Source organism: Salvelinus namaycush, chromosome 31, assembly GCF_016432855.1.
Source record: "Salvelinus namaycush isolate Seneca chromosome 31, SaNama_1.0, whole genome shotgun sequence".
NCBI classification, from domain to species: Eukaryota; Metazoa; Chordata; class Actinopteri; order Salmoniformes; family Salmonidae; genus Salvelinus; species Salvelinus namaycush.
This window is the reverse complement of record NC_052337.1, coordinates 27,867,546-27,890,639: the sequence shown is the minus strand read 5'-3', so window position 1 is coordinate 27,890,639 and position 23,094 is coordinate 27,867,546. Positions and strand designations below refer to the sequence as shown.

Sequence of the window (23,094 nt, the reverse complement as noted above, 5' to 3'; positions counted from 1 at the left end):
TTAACGGGATAAGTGTCATCAACAACCGCTGAATAGCATAGCGCTACATTCAATAAATATTACAAAAAATATTTATATTCATGAAATCACAAGTGCAATATAGGAAAACACAGCTTAGCCTTTTGTTAATCCACCTGTCGTGTCAGATTTTGAAATTATGCTTTACAGCGAAAGCAATCCAAGCGTTTGTGTAAGTTTATCGATCGATCGACAAAACATTAAGTACACTTAGCATCAAGTAGCTCGGTCACGAAAATCAGAAAAGCAATCAAATTAATCGTTTACCTTTGATGATCTTCGGATGTTTTCACTCACGAGACTCCCAGTTAGACAACAAATGTTCCTTTTGTTCCATAAAGATTATTTTTATCTTTTTTAACTTCTTATGGCTGCAGCCCGGTGTCGGTACACTTATGACAACAGCCAGCTCAAGTGCAGGGCGCGAAATTCAAAATATATATTTTTTAAATATTTAACTTTCACACATTAACAAGTCCAATACAGCATATGAAAGGTACACATCTTGTGAATCCAGCCAACATGTCCGATTTTTAAAATGTTTTACAGCGAAAACACCACGTATATTTATGTTAGCTCACCACCAAATACAAAAAAGGACAGACATTTTTCACAGCACAGGTAGAATGCACAAAGCCAACCTAACTAACCAAGAACCAACCAAACTAACCAACAAACAACTTCATCAGATGACAGTCTTATAACATGTTATTCAATAAATCTATGTTTTGTTCGAAAAATTTGCATATTTCAGGTATAAATCATAGTTTACATTGCAGCTACAATCAGAAATTGCACCGAAAGCAGCCAGAATAATTACAGACACCAACGTCAAATACCTAATTACTCATCATAAAACATTTCTGAAAAATACATAGTGTACAGCAAATGAAAGACAGGCATCTTGTGATTCCAGCCAATATTTCCGATTTATTAAGTGTTTTACAGCGAAAACACAATATAGCGTTATATTAGCTTACCACAATAGCCAGAAACACAAGCCATTTCCCAGCAGTAAAAGTTAGCGATCGTAACAAACCAGTAAAAGATATATAATTTTTGACTAACCTTGATATTCTTAATCAGATGACAGTCCTATAACATCAGGTTATACATACACTTATGTTTTGTTCGAAAATGTGCATATTTAGAGCTGAAATCAGTGGTTATACATTGTGCTATCGTAGCTACTTTTTCCACAACGTCCGGATATTTTTCTGACACTTTTTCTGACACACATATTCTGACCAAATAGCTATTCATAAACATAACTAAAAAATACATGTTGTATAGGAAATGATAGATCCATTAGTTCTTAATGAAATCGCAGTGTTAGAATTCTAAAAAATAACTTCATTACGACATCCAGCTTCGGTATAGCTAGAGTACCCAAAAGTTGGGCGCCAACGACTATTTCACATGTACGACAGATATATGAAATAGCATCATAAAATGTTTCTTACTTTTGCTGATCTTTCATCAGAATGTTGGACAAGGTGTCCTTTGTCGGGAACAATCGTTGTTTGGATTTAGAACGGCCACTTTCCCTCTCGATTTAGCAAGCACACTAGCCAAGTGGCACGAATCTCTCCATCGTCAACAAAGTCAGAGAACGGAACACGGCAAAACTCCCGAAAAAATTTCAATAATCTGATTAAACTATATTGAAAAAACATACTTTACGATGATATGGTCACATGTATCAAATAAAATCAAAGCCGGAGATAGTAGTCGCCTATAACGGCAGATAAACAGAAGGCAAATCCAGGTACCTCCTCGCGCTCTCCAGAAAACAGGAAATGGGGGACACGTCATACAAAGAGCTTGTATTCCACTTCAGACCAAGATAAACACTCAATTTCTTCTCTCACCGCCTCTTGACATCCAGGGGAAGGTCTATGAAGTGCATGTATACTAATACGTATCATGCCCATTTATAGGCAGGAAGTAGAACAGAGCCTCGATTTCAGACTTTCCACTTCCTGGTCAGGAAGTTTGTGCCAAATGAGTTCTGTTTGACTCACAGATATAATTCAAACGGTTTTAGAAACTAGAGAGTGTTTTCTATCCAATAGTAATAATAATATGCATATTGTACGAGCAAGAATTGAGTACGAGGCCGTTTGAAATGGGCACCTTTTATCTGGCTACTCAATACTGCCCCTGCAGCCCAAACAGGTTAATGCGTTTGAGTCAATCAGTTGTGTTGTGACAAGGTAGGGGGGTATACAGAAGATAGCCCCTTTTGATAAAAGACCAAGTCCATATTATGGCAAGAACAGCTCAAATAAGCAAAGAGAAATGACAGTCCATCATTATTTTGAGACTTGAAGGTCAGTCAATATGGAACATTTCGAGAAATGTACGTACAGTACAGTCGCAAAAAATCATCAAATGCTGTGATGAAACTGGCTCTAATGAGGACCGCCACAGGAATGGAAGAGTTACCTCTGCTGCAGAAGATAAATTCATTAGGGTTACCAGCCTCAGAAATTGCAGCCCAAATAAATTCTTCACAGAGTTCAAGTAACAGACACATTTCAACATCAACTGTTCAGAGGAGAGGTGAATCAGGCCTTCATGGTTGAATTGCTGCAAAGAAACCACTCCTAAAGGACAACAATAAGAAAAAGAGACTTGCTTGGGCCAGGAAACATGAGCAATGGACATTAGACCGGTGGAAATGTGTCCTTTGGTCTGGAGTCCAAATTGGAGATTTTTGGTTCCAACCGCCATGTCTTTGTGAGGCGCGGTGTGGGTGAACGGATGATCTCTGCATGTGTATTTCCCACCGTAAAGCATGGAGGAGGAGGTGTTATGGTGTGGGGGTGCTTTGCTGGTGACACTCTTGTGATTTTTTTAATAATTCAAGGCACACTTAACCAGCATGGCTTCCACAGCATTCTGCAGCGATATCCCATCCCATCTAGTTTGTGCTTAGTGGGACTATCATTTGTTTTTCAACAGGACAATGACCCAACACCCCTCCAGGCGGTGTAAGGGCTATTTTACTAAAAAGGAGAGTGATGGAGTGCTGCATCAGATGATGTGCTGCCTTTTTCTTGAACATGAGCCAAACCCAGTGGAGAGATAAGCACAAATTGGACCAGATTGTAGCTTTCTTCATTTCTCCCTTCCTCTTTGTCTTTCTCTCTCTCTCAACCAAATGGAGATGGTTTGGGATGAGTCGGACCGCAGAGTGAAGGAAAAGCAGCTAACAAATGCTCAGCATATTTGGGAACTCCTTCAAGACTGTTGGAAAAGCATTCCAGGTGAAGCTGGTTGAGAGAATGCGTGTGCAAAGTTGTGTGCAAAGTTGTCATCAAGGCAAAGGGTGGCTATTTGAAGAATCTCAAATATAAAATATATTTAGTTGTTTACATTTTTTTGGGTTACTACATGATTCCATGTGTTATTTCATAGTTTTACTATCTTCACTATTATTCTACAATGTAGAAAATAGTCAAAATAAAGAAAATCCCTTGAATGAGTAAGTGGTCTAAAAGATTTGACTGGTAGTGTATGTCACACCTCACACAATCTCTCCTCTAATTCCTGACTGAAGTGATAATCATGCTTTCTTCCACTTGTCTTAGATTGCAGTGGCACTGGTATTTATCTTCTCACATGTTTCTTTGAGGGGTCATTAAACTAGGCTTTGAGTTGAAAAATGAAGCAGTGAATCATATCACAGGTTCCATCTGCTGGCCTGCCTAATCTGGGCATACAGACCCAAATACATATGGCCGCCACATATGCTTCCGTGCTAATCGTCCTGAGCCGTGAAGAGGGATGTACTTAAAACGAATTGATACGTAACAGCGAGCGAGAGAGAGATGTAGGGAGCACGAGGGAGATTTGGGTAAATCTGATAATCTCGCAGTTCTCTTGGCACGGTTATTATTATGTCTGTTGACTTATCATTCCATTTTTATGTGTGTGTGTCCAACACACACACACACACACACACACACACACACACACACACACACACACACACACACACACACACACACACACACACACACACACACACACACACACACACACACACAGCATCTGATCTCTGAAGAGTAGCCCGGATGAATCAGCATACACCAACACACACCACCGAGCATTGTGTTCTAGAAAATTACTTGTCTTTTAGACATTGAAGAATTGTGATGTTTTTGTTTTCACCTCAAGAAAAGTCTATTGGATATCTGATATGAACAAAATGGTGGATGAATTATGGGAATACAATGAAGGAAAATATGAAACTGGCATATTATTTTGTGCTCATGTTGGGGAAAAGTTGATGAGCGAAAGGCTTGTTACTGATAGATGCAGTCCCTTTAGCTGATGAAATAACATAACCAACTAATCAGATAGAGGTAATTACACTTTTAGTAACATATGCTTTCAGAACAGTTATTTTGAGAGGCTGTTTAGAGTTACGATAAAAACACATTACTCATCGCCTTTGTATTCACACCACCTGCTGTCTTCATATGAATATAATTGCATTAACCCTTTATTGCCATTTTATTACCTGTTATTTTACCAGAGACGTTGACAGAGACCATTCATTTACATGTCACATATATCAGGCCATACCATCACACTATCAAGACTGCTGGCAAATCTCGCTATTGCCTGTAAAGGTAGGCGTATATTCTGATTAATGCATGTGACTTTGGACACAATCCAAGTACAGGAGTGCAGAAAAAAAGGGAGTCTGATGGTAATAGCATGCTGAACACGGCCAATGAAAGTTGTTACCGCCGAGCAATGCACGGGGAAATTGAACCCAGCTGATCGACTCTCTGAGATTTGGAACTAAGTAATAGGTCAATTTGAAGGGCCCAAGGACCTACTCACAGCTTAATCATGGTGGGGAACAATTGAGGGTTGGTGAGTCTAGGAGAGGAAAAAGAGGCCTTGGTGGTGTACCTGAGACAAAGTATGCTTTCGGTGCTGTTATAGTACAGCAGAATTACTGTTTGCAATGCGCAATCAACATGTGCAAGGGAATTATCATTTTCTGTCAGACAACGTTGTATTGATACATTGTCACTAGAACATATTGCCTAGTGTTACGGCAGATTTCCTCCTCTTCGTCTGAAGAGGAGGTGTAGGGATCGGACCAAAACGCAGAGTGGAAAGTGTCCATGTTTTATTAAGAAATAAACTGAACACTACACGAAACAAAAATAACAAAGAGAATCTAACCGAACAACAGTCCCGTGTGGCACGAACACTGCCACGAAATACAAACACCCACAAAACACACGTGAAACCCCGGCTGCCTAAGTATGATTCTCAATCAGGGACAACGAATGACAGCTGCCTCTGATTGAGAATCATACCAGGCCGAACACAAAAACCCAACAATGAAAACACACATAGACAACCCACCCCAACTCACGCCCTGACCATACTAAATAAATACAAACTAAGGGAAAATAAGGTCAGGAACGTGACATAACCCCCCCCCTTAAGGTGCGAACTCCGGGCGCACCACCTAAAACTCTAGGGGAGGGTCTGGGTGGGCGTCTGTCCGCGGTGGCGGCTCTGGCGCGGGACGTGGACCCCACTTCAAAAATGTTTTTGTCCGCCTCCTTAATCGCCCCCGTGGCCTTTTATGAGCGGCGATCCTCGCCGCCAACCTTGGCCTGGGGACCCTAGCCATGGGTCCCGAATGCACGGGAATTCCGGCAGCTCCAGAATGAAGAGCGATTTTGGCATCGCCTGGCTGACTGCAGGCTCTGGCGGATCCTGGCTGGCTGGCTCTGGCAGCTCCTGGCTGGCTGGCAGCTCCTGGCTGGCTGGCTCTGGCAGCTCCTGGCTGGCTGGCTCTGGCAGCTCCTGGCTGGCTGGCTCTGGCAGCTCCTGGCTGGCTGGCTCTGGCAGCTCCTGGCTGGACGGCACTGGCAGCTCCTGTCTGGCGGACGGCACTGGCAGCTCCTGTCTGGCGGACGGCACTGGCAGCTCCTGTCTGGCGGACGGCACTGGCAGCTCCTGTCTGGCGGACGGCACTGGCAGCTCCTGTCTGGCGGACGGCACTGGCAGCTCCTGTCTGGCGGACGGCACTGGCAGGTCCTGTCTGGCGGACGGCACTGGCTGCTCCTGTCTGGCGGACGGCTCTGGCTGCTCCTGTCTGGCGGACGGCTCTGGCTGCTCCTGTCTGGCGGACGGCTCTGGCTGCTCCTGTCTGGCGGACGGCTCTGGCTGCTCCTGTCTGGCGGACGGCTCTGACGGCTCGGGACAGACGGACAGCTCTGACGGCTCGGGACAGACGGCTCGGGACAGACGGCGGCTCTGACGGCTCGGGACAGACGGGCGGCTCTGACGGCTCGGGACAGACGGGCGGCTCAGATGACGCTGGGCAGGCAGGCAGGCAGCTCAGACAGCGCTGGGCAGGCAGGCAGTTCAGGCAGCGCTGGGCAGGCAGGCAGCTCAGACAGCGCTGGGCAGGCAGGCAGTTCAGACAGCACTGGGCAGGCAGGTACCACTGTAGGGAGGAGACGGAGAGACAGCCTTGTGCGGGGGGCTGCCACCGGAGGACTGGTACGTGGAGGTGGCACCGGATATACCGGACCGTGAAGGAGGACACGCGCTCTTGAGCACCGAGCCTGCCCAACCTTACCAGGTTGAATGGTAAAGAATCATACCAGGCCGGCAAAGAATCATACCAGGCCGAACACAAAAACCCAACAATGAAAACACACATAGACAACCCACCCCAACTCACGCCCTGACCATACTAAATAAATGCAAACTAAGGGAAAATAAGGTCAGGAACGTGACACCTAGATAACAGCATGAGTCATTTCATATCCTGCTTTAAATTTACAGTACAACCCATATTGTGTGTGCTGTTGCACACATGCCAAATATTTCAGCAGATCATGTAATGAATGATAAACTAGGTAATTGAGTCAGACTTGATTTGTTTGGACTTGTCTTACTAATGAGTAGTGCTATTTTACCTGGGCCCTGTGTTAACCTGTATTTAGCCTGCATCTGTTTTATTGTGTCAAGAGATTATAGAGGATAGAGTCCAAAGCTAAACCACAGGGTCCTTTCACTACAATGGACTCTACGAACACATTGAAGTCCTCATTGACATGAATCCAAAGAACGGGGTTGCAGCAAATGAGAAATCTGAATAGGGCTGCTGCCTTTTTCTTGAACATGAGCCAAACCCAGTGGAGAGATAAGCACAAATTGGACCAGATTGTAGCTTTCTTCATTTCTCCCTTCCTCTTTGTCTTTCTCTCTCTCTTTATCACCATCTCTCCCTCACTCGTGCTGAGACAATTGCACACTGATACACAGAGACACAGATACACACACACATACACACAAGTACACTTTCATATACAGAAGCTCACATATAGAAATATACAATTACACATCCATACACATAATGCACGCACACACACAGACACACCCACACAAGTGTGCTACCTACCTTGTGAGTGATTTCATGTGGAGACCTAATATGCCTCATTATCTTCCCTACTTTACCTTGAGATTTGTTGATGCAAAACCAGCCACAATGCAATTTGCATTCATTTGTTCCCATCCCCTTGAAGAGCAGTAATTAGAAAGCGCTTTTCAAAAGGCTGAGAGAGAGAGAGATTCCCTTGTCACAGAGACACCGCACCTCCATCAAGGACAGTGTGTGTGTGTGCCTGTGTGTGTTTAAAATCAAATCAAATTGTATTTGTCACATTGTATTTGTAAACAACAGGTGTAGACTAATAGTTAAATGCTTACATGCGGGCCCTTCACAACAATGCAGAGAGAAAGAAAATTGAGAAATACAAGAAAAGTAATAAGACGTAATAATAAATACACAATGAGTAACGATAACTTGGATCTATACACGGGTTACCAGTACTGAGTCGATGTGCAGGGGTATGAGGTAATGGAGGTAGATTGGCGTAGCCAGGAATAAAGTGACTAGGCAACAGGATAGATAATAAACGGTAGCAGCAGCGTATGTGATGAGTTTGTGCAATAAGGGTCAATGCAGACAGTCCGGGTAGCTATTTGGTTAACTACTTACTAACTATTTAGCAGTATTATGGCTTGGGGCTAGAAGCTGTTCCTGTTGGTTCCACACTTGGTACATCGGTACCTCGTGCCATGCTATAGCACAGAGAACAGGAGGGAGGGAGTCTTTGACAACTTGATGAAGTAACGCAACGGGAACGCAACTGCGCGCATCCTTCTTATAGAATTCCAAGGCGCATATTGAAGAACTGTCCACATTTACTTTTCTTCAGCCAACAAGATGAGTAGGCTTAACTAACAGGAAAAGCACTAGCCTTTGTCAATCTACTATCCCACATAGTACAACAGTTGACCTATTCTATTGGTCAAATTGTCCTTCTGTGCGATAAATAAATATTCCAAACATACTCGGGGATGTTTTGGGATGCCGTAGATCCCAAATGAATACAACCACTGGCATTACTTTTAAAACATTTATCAGTGAGGCTGATGCAACAGATAAGAACGTTTAGCTTAAAATGTTCATCAACTATTAGGATATTTCTTCACATTATAAGCACAGCAATGAGCACACGGAAGTAATCTATAAGCACAAATGTTCCAAAATACAATCAATTAGCAGGAAAACACATGTTCTCAAAAGTGACTGCAAATGTGATTATGCATGTAATGCATTTTTATGGTGAAAATGAACTTCCCAAAACTCACACGCTGCCTATGTGTGCCAGTTAGGCTCTACACAAATTGTAAAGCAGATTAATGTACTTCATTTTAAGAAATTATTTGGCCACTTTAGTTGTGATACAAACCTTGTCAAAACATATAGGCCTATGGGCTAAGCCGCATGAACTGTGTGACTATGATTTGAAAAAGCTGCATGCACTGTAATGCACACGCTGGGCATCATTCATAAGTGATAATACATCATTCACAAATGATAATACATAATTCACAAGTGACAGGCTAATGTTATCAGCCATCAGACTATTCTTAATTTAATCTTGTCTTTACATAAACTAAAGAATATATGTGTGAAATTAGTTTAGATTTAGAATGGACAATTATCATGCACCTGTCTCAGAACAGGATCAGGAGAAAGAAATACATGTCAGCTATGCACTTAAATAGCGAATGGACAACACTTTTCCCTTGGTTAATTTATATTATACTCCTGTTATAAAGCGAAGCAATGTGCTTAATATTAGGACAGTTGAAAAATACATATAGTAGGTCTACCTGATGAGATCTTCTTCTTTTTAATAGAGGTCATCAACACTGTTTTCTCATGCAATTGCATAGCCTATGTTGCACAACTTGAGCTCATGGGCTCTCATGAAGTGTTTGATTTGATTTATGATTACATTTTCATTGATATCAGAGTGATTAGAGGGACAATAGAGTGCTGAATACCAGGCAGTTAGCAAGTTTGGTAGCCTACTAATGCCCATCAGCATCATCAGAGCTTGGAGAATCCTACTGTAGTTACCATGACTAAATGTTCACATGGAATTTGATTGCAGTTATGACTCATGACTGCCGGTGTGGTTCTAATACAGTCCCTGTAACAGCCCTAGTCCCAGGGTCCTTAGCTTAGTTATGAGCTTGGAGGGCACTATGATGTTGAACGCTGAACTGTAGTAAATGTACAGCATTCTCACATAGGTGTTCCTCTTGTCCAAGTGGGAGAAGGCAATGTGGAGTGCAATAGAGATTGCTTGGATTTCTTTCTGTGGATTTGTTTGGGTGGTATACAATTTGGCGTGGGTCCAGGGTGTCTGGGATTATGGTGTTGATGTGAGCCATGACCAGCCTTTCAAAGCATTTCATGGCTACATACGTGAATGCTACGGGTCGATAGTAATTTAGACAGGTTACCTAGGTGTTCTTGGGCACAGGGAATATGGTGATCTGCTTGAACCATGTAGGTATTACAGACTGGGTCAGGGAGAGGTTGAAAATGTCAGCGAAGACACTTGCCAGCTGGTCAGTGCATGCTCTGAGTAGACGTTCTGGTAATCCATTGTGAATGTTAACCTGTTTAAAGGCCTTATTCACATCGGCTATGGAGAGAGCGATCACACAGTTGTCCGGAACAGCTGTTGCTCTCATGCATGGTTCAGTGTTGCTTGCCTCGAAGTGTGCATTAAAGGCATTTACCTTGTTTGGTAGGCTTTCATCACTGGCCAGCTCACAGCTGGGTTTCCCTTTGTAATCCGTGATAGTTTGCAAGCCCTGCCACATCTGACAAGTGTAGTACGACTCAATCTTAGCCGGCGTAGTAGGATTCAATCTTAGTCCTGTATTGCTGATTTGCCTGTTTGATGACTCACCGGAGGTTGTAGCGGGATTTCTTATAGGCGTCCGGATTAGTGTCCCCTCTCCTTGAAAGCGGCAGGTCTAACCTTTAGCTCAGTGCAAATGTTGCCTGTAATCCATGGTTTCTGGTTGGGATATGTACGTACGGTCACTGTGGGGACGACCTCGTCGATGCACTTGTTAATGAAGTCGGTTAACAATGTGGTAAACTCCTTAATGTCATCGGATGAGTCTCGGAACATAATCCAGTCTGTGCTATCGACACAGTCCTGTAGCTTAGCATCCTCTTTTTTGGACCACTTCCGTATTGAGCGCGTCACTGGTACTTCCTGTTTGAGTTTTTTGCGTGTAAGCAGGAATCAGGAGGATAGAGTTCGGGTTAGAGGGAGAGCTTGCTATGCGTTTCTGTGTGTGGAGTAAAGGTTATCTAGGGTTTTTTCTTCTCTAGTTCCACAGATGACATGCTAGTAGAAATTAGGCAAGACGGATTTCAGTTTCACTGTATTAAAATTACCATCCGCTGAGAGCACCGCCTCTGGATAAACATGTTCTTGTTTGCTTATGGCCTTATACAGCTTGTTGAGCACCGTCTTCGTGCCCCCATTGTTTTTGTAAATAGAAAAATATAGATACATATTTGTTAAACAGTATGGTCTACAGCTGATCGTGATGTATTCTAACTCAGGCGAGCAGAACCTCAAGACTTCCGTAATATTGTAGATTGTGCACCAGCTGTTGTTAACAAAAAGCCTCACCTTTAGCTTATCCGAGGCTGCCGTTTGATCAAGCAAAGAACAATCTGTTAGATCTACAGTATGTTATCTATGTCTTTCTTCAGCCATGACTCCAAGAAACAGGACATTACAGTTCATCAGGTCCCGTTGATAGGATAGTCTCGAACGGAGCTCGTCCAGTTTGTTCTGCAGTGATTGTACGTTCACCAATAGAACGAAGGGTAGATGCAGATTATTTATTCGCTGATGTAATTTCGCCAGGGTGCGTCGGCCTTTATTACTCCGTCTCTTCCTTTTCCAAGTCTCTGGGATTAGTGCTTGGTCCAGGGTGAGCATTATGCCCTGTGCCGCCGACTCGTTGAAGTAGAAATCTTCATCCAAATCGAGGTTAGTAATCGCTGTCCTGATGTCCAGAAGCTCTTCTTGGTCATAGAAAACGATGGCGAAAAGATTATGTACAACCCCCCAAAACAATTGCTCAATAAAAAACACGCTAAATATTGGTCAGGAGCCTGTAAAACGGCAGCTACTTTGTCTGTGTGTGCATTCGTGCAGGTGTGTGCACGTGTTTGCATGAGTATGATAGGGTAGATGGGACAAAAATCCCTGCTTCACAATTGAATTAACGAGCAGTGGTGTCTCCCAAACTAATGCAATCTCTTTTAAAATCCTTTTACATTGCCGAAGGATCTAACCTGTTGAATGAGATTTACGAACCTGTCTGAATACCAAGGTGTCAAAATTGTAAGTGGATACTGTACCTAGCCTACCTCTTCAAGCTGCCAAGTGACATCTTTATTATAACATTGTCCTTCTTCCCCCCATTCAAAGTGTAACAATTGTTTGGCGAGCCTGTGTTGCTAAACATGCAAACTACAAGCTGTCTCATGGAAATTAAAAGGACAACTGGTCTGCCAGGGGGATTATTTCAGACAAAGAATACTAATCAAAGAATTATAGCTGGATGGATATTTATATTTGAGATGCCCCTAATCCTACTGCGTCAAACACATATGGTAAAGGCTGATTATGTAATAGCTATGCTGTTGTTAAAATTAATATCTGGGAAATAATTCTGAATAACACCTGGATTACTTTGCAATGTAATAGTTGTAGAATGCTATGCTTTTCTTATTTGTGGAATCACGTAGCTCTTTCAGTTGTTTCCCCAGCCATGCCCTGGGGTAATGATGGACCAGCATTCCCATTGCAGTTATTGGACCATACAATTTACACAATAGGGACATAATTATTTGTTTTGTAATTGGATGTCTATAGTAGACATTTTAGTCTAATTCAAATGTCTATGGGAATATTGGTCTATGATTGTGATTCAATTAGAGATCAGTAGTTTTGCCTGATTGCAGGACCCAGATCTGGCCCGTGGCAAAAGCGGTTTGGTTTAATGCTGATCATTCACACAATCAGGACCTACAGAGAATCAGAGATAGCCCACAGCCATGCTTGGCGTTTGCCTTGATTAGATAACATGGTGACTCAATGGCGTGAGATGATGTTCACTGGTAGTTCGAGCAGAGAACTGGTAGCCAGCTGGGGCGGCAGGTAGCCTAGTGGTTAGAGTTTTGGGCCAGTAACCGAAAGGTTGCTGGATCAAATACCCGAGCTGACAAGGTAAAAACCTGTTTGTTGTTCTGCCCCTGAACAAGACAGTTAACCCACTGTTCCCTGGTAGGCTGTCATTGTAAATAAGAATTTGTTCTTAACTGACTTGCCTAGTTAAATAAAGGTTACATTAAAAAAAAATGCTAATTACATGGTGCCATGTGCTGCTACTATTTTTTATCTTACTTAGGGATGGGGATACATCTTCCCTTTCAATAAGAATCTGATCACAATTGACTTACACTCTTGTCTTAACATTGCCAGTAGCTATTGTGAACAGTAACTGCCATTTTAGACATTAGTCAATTATGGCATTGATGATATTATGTCAACTGGGAAGATGCTTGCTATAGCGGGTGCTAATTGTAAAATGACCTTCAATTTTGCTTATCTACTTATCTTGTCCCCAGTGCGGTTTGTTGCTGTTGCATAAATGGTTGTCGTAATACCATTGATGAATATCTAAAGACATAAGCATTTACCTATGCTGTTTTCCTTGTAGGGAGTTTGCGCGTTGGAAGGTGAGGAACACAGCCATCGAGAGGAGGGACCTGATCCGGAACCCCGTGCCACTTATGCCGGACTTCCAGCGCAGTGTCCGGTTGCTAGGGCGACGACCCTCCACTCAGCAGTTCATTGACACCATCATCAAGAAGTATGGAACCCACATCCTCATATCCGCCACCTTGGGAGGTAAGAAAGTATATATCTACTTCTACTTTATTAAGACACCCTTGGTGAGCCACAACAATGGCTTGTGGGACGCATTTGGCTCCGGGCTGCCAGGTGATGACTCCTGATTGTGGTTGGTTCGACCAAATTGTTTCCCCATGACCTTATTTAGGGAAAGTGCTGTTAATGTCCATGACACTTTTTTGATGGCTTATTGATAGGGAATTGATGGGAAATACATGAAGATGAGATATCAATGGGTAAATTGGTGGTTTTGACTGTCAAATGAGCTTGCCATAATTGAATGGCTACCCCCTCTAAAAGCTGCACTTCCTCTCATGGTTCTGTCCTGTTAAGATAACATTTGACGTAGTTGTATCTCATTAGACATAGTTTTATCTCATTAAACATTAGTATATCAAACTGTCACTGAGGAGCTCATCCTATAGAAAGCTACCCTTTCTGTATAAATCTAAGACTTCACTTGAATGTCAAACAGTCTGTTTAATAATTTAGTTAAGGCAAGGGTGGGGGATTTCATTGGCAGAGGTTTAGAGTTGCAATATCAAGTACAAGCCTGCAAGGTGATTCGCACTAACACACTAATTATGGAATTCTGTAATATGATAAGCAAAATATGATACTAAGGTAAAGTATTAATACGTTCAAAATAAAACCCTTCCCAGCAGGATGATTCACTGCTGCCACAAATGCACATGTGATTAAAGGTTGATGATAGATGAGGGGAATATTGACACACAGAACTGATTGCAATTTTGCAGGTTACAATTATTTTTTCTCTGTTCGCTGTTTTCTTTCTCTTACGGTTTCTTCTCTCTCTTACTCTTTATTTATTTATCTCTCTCTCACACACTCTCTTTTATCACCAGATCATCTTTAACCTTGAAGGCATTTCAGAGCGTTATCGCCTAGAAGTCACTCATCTCAATCTCTGGGTTGCATATTAATAAAGAACAACATTATGTGAGCTGATAAACCCAGAAAAGAGGAATGTACTGAAAGCTGTCCATGAAGGCCCAGAGCTATTACATCTGAAGTGACAAGGAATACAGAAAAGACTATGTTCTCTGCGCCAGACTCACTTTATGAGCTAAAAGGAGTGTGTATGTCTGTGTGTGTCCATGCGTGTATGCGGATATAGCATGTGTATGTTTGCTTGCACATCTGTCTTTTACTCTGCATATGTTTTGGTTCATAGGTATGCAGACACTATTGGACAGTGTACATTTTGCCATTGTGCAGTATAATAATAGAATGTAATATATCCTGTAAGATATACAGTAACCCACACACAGGTAACATTAACTCCTCAGTAGAGTACCTATGTCTAGCAATTCCATTGCTTTTAAGCACCAGTAGGCACTGGTGCTTAAATGATATACAGGTAAATCGATACCTTCCCTTCATGTATTGCTTTTATATATCCATCATCTTGTATTATTTCATTACAGTAGCCAATAAAATTGTGCCCCTGTTTGGCAATATTGTAAATCCATAAAAATGGCAAAACGTCATTGACCATAGACTGAGACAGAGCTTTAGAATGCTAAAGGCTCAGCCATAGGTATGAATCAATTTAGTCATTATTGAGGCCCATCGTCAAAGAGCTGCCCCAGTAAAATGTGAGACAATGTATTTCTTATAAAAAAATTCACCCACAAGTATCAAATCTAGCTGAGCCTGCTGGGCCTGACTTCACTGGTGCAAGAGCAGTAAAGTAACATATTTATGTACAGTAGACCTACTTCTGTATTATCAGGAGAGGGGCAAAGCTATAGCGATAGAGAGTTAATGTAGTATCATTATCCTTATGCAGTAGGCCAAGGGTGTCTGTATAACCTTCCTTCACCCGGGGAAAAGCAGGGAGAGCAGGGAGAGAATGCTGCTGGTCCAACCAGGCATGAGACATGGGCCTGAATGCCGCCCCCGGTCACAGCCATCACAAGCTAAGTGACCAATCCCAATGCATCGCCAAGGGCCAAATAACCAATCACGATGCAGGGAGTTGTGATATATGTGACATGTTCTTGAATGAGTTCCAGATAACTTGGCTTATATGCTCTTTGAACGTCAAGGAGAGGAAACATTTGCTGTTTATGCTGTTCAAATGACCTTTATGTTGTTTTAACTAACAGGCGTTAGTCATTGTTTGTTGCTGTGTAAAGGATCAGGGCTTTCTGCTGGGGTGTTCACTTCTTCCCCTGCGGTGCCAGGATGTTCACTACTAAAGGTCATTCCCTCGGTGTGAAAGCAATCCACTCACTTATGCCCGTATCCTTTTCAACCTTTATAAACACATCATCTGGAGTTATTAAGGGAACATAGACTGTTTTTAGTGAAATGTGGATGCATAAATGGCAGTAATAGTCACTTTAGATCTAACTTACATTTGACATTTTAGTCATTTTGTAGACACTCTTATCCAGAACGACTTACATTAGTGCATTCATCTTAAGATAGTTAGGTGGGACAACAACATATCACAATCGTAGGAAGGACTATTTCCCTCAACAAAGTAGAATTATGATTACAGTGAATTTAATGGAGATGGCTTGGAAACTTCAGTACTTTAATACTTGGTGCCTAACTAGCAACTGATGGACAACAAAGTGTGCATACAGTGCCTTGCAAAAGTATTCATCCCCCTTGGCGTTTTTCCTATTTTGTTGCATTACAACCTGTAATTTAAGTAGATTTTTATTTGGATTTCATGTAATGGACATACACAAAATAGTCCAAATTGATGGTGTGAAATGAAAAAATTGACTTATTTCCAAAAAATAATAAAAAAATTAAAAACTGAAAAGTTGTGCGTGCATATACATTCACCCCCTTGCTATGGAGCCCCTAAATAAGATCTAGTGCAACCAATTACCTTCAGAAGTCACATAATTAGTTAGATAAAGTCCACCTGTGTGCAATCTAAGTGTCACATGATCTGTCACATGATCTCAGTATATATACACCTGTTCTGAAAGGCCCCAGTGTCTGCAACACCGCTAAGCAAAGGGGCACCACCAAGCAAGCGGCACCATGAAGACCAAGGAGCTCTCCAAACAGGTCAGGGACAAAGTAGTGGAGAAGTACATATCAGGGTTGGGTTATAAATAATATCTGAAGTTTTGAACATCACACAGAGCACCATTAAATCCAGTATAAAAAAATTGAAAGAATATGGCACCACAACAAACCTGCTAAGAGAGGGCCGCCCACCAAAACTCACGGACCAGGCAAGGAGGGCATTAATCAGAGAGGCAACAAAAAGACCAAAGATAACCCTGAAGGAGCTGAAAAGCTCCACAGCGGAGATTGGAGTATCTGTCAATAGGACCACTTTAAGCCGTACACTCCACAGAGCTGGGCTTTACGGAACAGTGACCAGAAATAGCCATTGCTTAAAGAAAAGAAAATAACAAGATACGTTTGGTGTTTGCTAAAAGGCATGTGAGAGACTCCCCAAACATATGGAAGAAGGTACTCTGGTCAGATGAGACTAAAATTGAGTTTTTTGGCCGTCAAGGAAAACGCTATGTCTGGCGCAAACCCATCACCTCTCATCACCCTGAGAACACTATCCCCACAGTGAAGCATGGTGGTGGCAGCATAATGCGGTGGGGATGTTTTTCATCGGCAGGGACTGAGAAACTGGTCAGAATGGAATGAATGATGGATGGCGCTAAATACAGGGAAATTCTTGAGGGCGGAGGTTCACATTCCAGCAGGACAATGACCCTAAGCATACTGCTAAAGCAACACTTGAGTGGTTTAAGGGGAAACATTTAAATGTCTTAGAATGGCCAAGTCAAAGCCCAGACCGCATCCTATTGAGAATCTGTGGCATGACTTAAAGATTGCTGTACACCAGCGGAACCCTTCCAACTTGAAGGAGCTTGAGAAGATTTGCCTTGAAGAATGGGCAGCAATCTCAGTGGCTAGATGTGCCAAGCTTATAGAGACATACCCCAAGAGACTTGCAGCTGTAATTGCTGCAAAAGGTGGCTCTACAAAGTATTGACTTTGGGGGGATGAATAGTTAAGCACGCTCAAGATTTCATTTCTTTTTGGTCTTATTTCTTGTTTGTTTCACAATAAAAAAATATTTTGCATCTTCAAAGTGGTAGGCATGTTGTGTAAATCAAATGATACAAAGCCCCAAAAAATCTATTTTAATTCCAGGTTGTAAAGTAATAAAACAGGAAAGGGGTAGTGAATACTTTCGCAAGCCCCTGTACATGAGTGAATGATGAGGAGGAAAAGAGGAAAAGAGTAAGTCAACAATGGTATCCTATTTTACTGTATCATAATACAAGTCCCACTTCCTGTCTTCCTTGTAGGCGAGGAGGCGTTGACCATGTACATGGCCAAGAACAAGCTGGACAGAAAGCTGGTCAACGCCACTCAGAATGTGGAGGCCCTGCACCAGCTGGCATCCTCCTACTTCATCGACCGAGATGGCACCATGCGGAAACTCCATGAGATCCAGATCTCCACCAATGCCATCAAGGTATGCCATCTATACACACTAAAAAACTGTATTTAAATATGTTCAAATGTTTCCCTCAGGATATGGATATAAAAGGAATGTGTTTAAAAAGTGGGATAATGTCAGCAACAACATTTTGCTGCTCCCACAAGTGATCTTTATTAACAAGGTTTTTTAACAAGACCAACATGATCTTATTCAGGTACACACACACACCTCTGGCCTCCTCCAGCCCCCTCCTAGCCCCCTGGAGAGTGTCTTGTCATCTTTTTGTTGTCCTAAGTGACGGGCGGATGAAGAGGTTCTGGCAGACAGGACTCTGGGTAGCAGGAAGTCAAGCATGACAAAATTAAACAGAATTGACAATGGCTGCTGAGTCAGGGCCGGGCGAGAAGTCGATGAGGGAAGAAGCACACACAGCACATTCTCAACGGAATAAATATAGCCACTGTAACCAGTCACACTCCTGGAGCCAGAGAAGACCTGTCCTGACTGTCTTCTTGACTGACAAACCTGCACTATCTCTTAGTGGTACCGATATTGGACTGTGTATGTGGGAGATATTCGAGTATTAGGACATTTGTGTGTGTGTCCATGTGTGTGCGTGTGCTTGTGTGCATGTGCGCGTGCGTGTGCGTGCGCGTGCGTCTGAATGTGTCTGTCCTCAATTATCAGACATCAAAGAATGTGCCCACTCAAAGCCAGGTATTGTTATTTAATCATTTAATCTGTCTCACACTACAATTACATTCATCATATATCATGATTGGACTGTGTCAACTGAGGGCAAATGTAGCTTATTTAGTGAGGCAGAAAAGTTATCAAATCAAGAAACCCTTTCATCACATTCATTTCATCCAATATATTCCAATATGTTGATATTATTTTCCACTTAAGTGGAAGGAACAATTGGTCCTTCAGGCGTTTGATAACTTCTTATGGCTGAAGGGGCAGTATTGAGTAGCTTGGATGAAAGGTGCCCATTTCAAACGGCCTGCTCCTCAGTCATAGTTCCTAATATTTGCATATTATTATTAGTATTGGATAGAAAACACTCTAAAGTTTCTAAAACTGTTTGAATTATGTCTGTGAGATTAACAGAACTCATATTGGCAGGCAAAATCCTGAGGTGAAATCAAAACAGGAAGTCAGAAATCTGAGCTTGTCTGTATTCACCAGAGTCCCTTAAGAAATCCAATTGAGTTATGAATGATGCTGCACTGCCTAGGGGTTCCACTAGATGTCAGCAATCAATAGAAATTCCAATGATACCTCTATGATGTTGTGGGAGAGAATGAGAGCAGAATCAGTCAGGTGTCCATCAAGCAGCCATGTCCTGATCATGCCTTTTCTTCATGCAAGGCACTGACGTTCCATTGCTCACGCAGACAAGAAGGAATACTCCGGTTGGAACTTTATTGAAGCTATATGTTAAAAACATCCTAATGATTGATTCAGTACTTAGTTTGAAATGTTTCTTTGACCGGTAATATCACATTTTGAAGTTTTTGTCCGATATAACGCTGACCAGAATTAGCGTTTGGATATGTAAACCAGACGCGCTAACAAAAGAAGGTATTTGGACATAAATAACGGATTTTTTCGAACAAAACAAACATTTATTGTGGACCTGGGATTCCTGGTGTGCAATCTGATCTAGAACATCAAAGGTAATGGAATATTTATCATGTATTTTATTGTTTACAGTGACGCCATCTTTGCAGCTGTGGTATGCTACTATTGAGCGCCGTCTCAGATTATAGCATGCAATTATTTTTCCGTAAAGTTTTTTGAAATCTGACATAGCGGTTGCATTAAGGAGAGGTATATCTATAATTCAATGTGTATAACTTGTATTATCATCTATATTTATGATGAGTATTCATGTTGAAACGATGGGCTATGCCATGTCACTTGATGTTTTTGCATTTAGTGAATCTTGTAGCCTCAATGTAAACTCAGATTTTTTGATATAAATATGAATTTAATCAAACAAAACATGCATGTATTGTGTAACATGAAGTCCTATGAGTGTCATCTGATGAAAATAATCGAAGGTTAGTGATTCATTTTATCTCTATTCTGGTTTTTGTGAAGCTATCTTTAGCTGGTAAAATAGGCAGTGATTATTTTTGGTTTTGTGGTGACCTAACATAATCGTTGGTAGTGCTTTCGCTGAAAAGCCTATTTGAAATCGGACACTTTGGTGGGATTAACAACAGATTACCTTTAAAATGATATAAGACACATGAATGTCTGAGGAATTTTAATTATGAGATTTCTGGTTTTTGAATTTGGCACCCTGCACTTGGACTGGCTGTTGTCATATCGGTCCCGTTACCGGGACTGCAGCAATAAGAAGTTTGATAAGAAACACTCCATATTATATACCTAAAATAAACCACATGAAGACAATAGAAAATAACAAAAAGAGTGTATTACAGGAAAGAGAAAAACAGACAGAATTTAAGAGGACAACAGTATCACAGAAATCCATTTGCATTGATTCCCAAAAGTAAACCGTGACAAAATAAAAAAAATCAGTTTTAACAAAAAAAAATATAAAATCATCAAAAAAAGAAATGTCCTCTCACTGTCAACTGCATTAAGTACTGCAGTGCATCTCCTCCTCATGGACTGCACCAGATTTGCCAGTTCTTGTGAGATATTACCCCACTCTTCCACCAAGGCACCTGCAAGTTCCTGGACATTTCTGGGGGGAATGGCCCTAGCCCTCACCCTCCGATCCAACAGGTGCCAGACGTGCTCAATGGGAATGAGATCTGGGCTCTTCGCTGGCCATGGCAGAACACTGACATTCCTGTCTTGGAGGAAATCACGCTCAGAACGAGCAGTATGGCTGGTGGCATTGTCAAGCTGGAGTGTCATCTTTCTTTTGGTGTTTTTCAGAGTCAGTAGAAAGGCCTCTTTAGTGTCCTAAGTTTTCATAACTGTGACCTTAATTGCCTACCGTCCTTTAGCTGTTAGTGTCTTAACGACCATTCCACAGGTGCATGTTCATTAATTGTTTATGGTTCATTGAACAAGCATGTGTTTAAACAGTGTTTAAACCCTTTACAATGAAGATCTGTGAAGTTATTTGGATTTTTATGAATTATCTTTGAAAGACAGGGTCCTGAAAAAGGGATGTTTCTTTTTTTGCTGAGTTTGAGGCCACTGCCTACACAAATTAAGGCTGATACACATACTATTGAAACTGCTACGCTTTGTCCGAAGTACTACCATCCAAAATCACTGGTGGGTCTATCTATCCCACTATAAATAGGAGGTAACGGCAGAAGAAAAGTCAGCCGCTGATCCTGCAGTCACGTAGCAGACAGACAACGATCTGTACGTGGAGAGGAAGCTGGGTCTGAAGCACAGCCTGGATCTATAAACACAGAAAACAAGGCCCTGCACTTCCAATATTGATTTAATATGGCTGTGAGTCCAACTTCACAGTGAGATGCTGCGGCCAATGGAGAAAACACAGGCACAAAGACATCAATAGAGACCAAAACTAAGATGTTTCCTGTCTGGCGAGTAAGCACATTTACCGTATAGTACTGCAGTGTGGTTGCAGTGCCGTTTTACTTGGTGGTATGCTTGCAGTAATGTAATGTGAGTTTTAAGTCCTGGAAGTTGCTATTGTATATAAGTTGTGGTATTTAATTTCCCTTTCAGAATTTTTCTTATCATGTTATCTCGCATACAAACACAGGCAAGTGCACATATATGCACACACAATACTGTTTGTGTTGTCATATGTCTAGAGTAAGCCCTAATTTTTCTGGCCTTGACACTCTTTCTGTCCTGATACCTCTTGCTGGAGGGGGACATGCCCCAGACACTTCAGTAGGTTTTGGTGAGGAATAAGGAGAAAAATGAAGAGTAGGAAAATCTGTGCGTGTGTTTGTGTGTGTGTGTGCGTGCGTTTCTATGTGTGTGTGTGTGTGTATGTGTGTACAGACATTATTGTGTGCTGGGATGGCCTGAGAGCATCCACTGATCTGCCAAGCCTGGCTATATTTATCAAGCCCTCATCCCTGGCCCGTCCCCCCCGTCTCCTCAAGCCTTAGCACTGCTTAAGAGGTTCCAGCAACATGCCAACGTTAATCAAAACGAAGACTTATTTCCCCTGCCCCGGTGACGCCCAGGGCAAGCCGTGGACTTGTTATTTTTCTAAGACCCCACACAGGAATTTATCTGCCCAAACCAATTGATTTTTGGAGCCTAGAAGCCTCAACCATCACCTCCTTTCCTTTTGGCTTTAAAAAGTTCACAGCCCTATGGGTGGCTTAATAACATAATTTCAAACAAACAAGGTTTTTGGGCCAAAGTGTCTCTGTAACTGGCAGTTTCTTGTCGGGGCTGTGAAGTCGTGAAGTGTGTGCAGTGAAATGTGTGTGTAGTGAAATGTGTGTATTTGCTGAGACATCTTTCTCTTGATTCAGTGTAGAGTTCTCATTCTCAGCCCGAACCCTATGGGCCGGGACGGGCCCAGTTTTCCTCTCCCCGTGCTTTTCTAAGACAAGGGCTGTTTCCTCATCTTCTCACTCTGCTGCTGCATTGTTCTCAACACCAGTTTAAATCAATATACTGTTTTAAGGGGTTTTGTTCAGGTTCAGGCTCATTACATTTCTGTGATGTTGGACCGGTCCTAGGCTCAGGCTTCAGCTCACCAAGCTTGGGTAAGACAGGCTCGAATTTTCAGGCCCGATGATAACTCTAATTCAGTAGCCCTAAAGAGAACAGGGAGCTCAGTAATTTTAAACATCAGCTTTTAAATGGAATAAATCTAAGGGGAAAGAGAACACACACACACACAGCTGCTACAGGCAGACTGGCCTGAGGTTACTGAGTGATGCGATCATATGGGGGGATTCCTGTACTTCATTTGTCTCCTCGAATGTAGAACAGTTTTTCACTTCCTACACATTGAGAAGATGACAACGAATGTTGCCAAGAGCATCCACTTTATTCTACTGCTTTTGCAATTAAATACACACAGTAATATCCACCCATCCATATTTATGTTCATCAGACTACAGTATTTATCTATAGGTCAACCCATCCATTACCCCCACCATTCACTCAGCCAACTACCTTTCATTGTGTTTGGTACTCTGGCTACCCATTCATTTGGCTTTCCATCCACCCATGCCTCAGCAGGGCAAACAAACAAATAATTGGGACACAGCATATTGGCTAAACCTGTAACAT

The 23,094-nt window shown here is 42.1% G+C and overlaps 1 protein-coding gene across 1 annotated transcript in view; it reads left to right on the top strand.

The window, feature by feature from the left end:
• LOC120026404 (BMP/retinoic acid-inducible neural-specific protein 1-like) overlaps nt 1-23,094 on the top strand; it is a 116,714-nt gene that overhangs the window by 28,366 nt on the left and 65,254 nt on the right. Inside the window, exons 2-3 of the mRNA XM_038971263.1 lie at nt 13,198-13,388; nt 17,723-17,892. Coding sequence (XP_038827191.1) covers nt 13,198-13,388; nt 17,723-17,892 — 361 coding nt within the window. The remainder of the gene's footprint in view (nt 1-13,197; nt 13,389-17,722; nt 17,893-23,094) is intronic.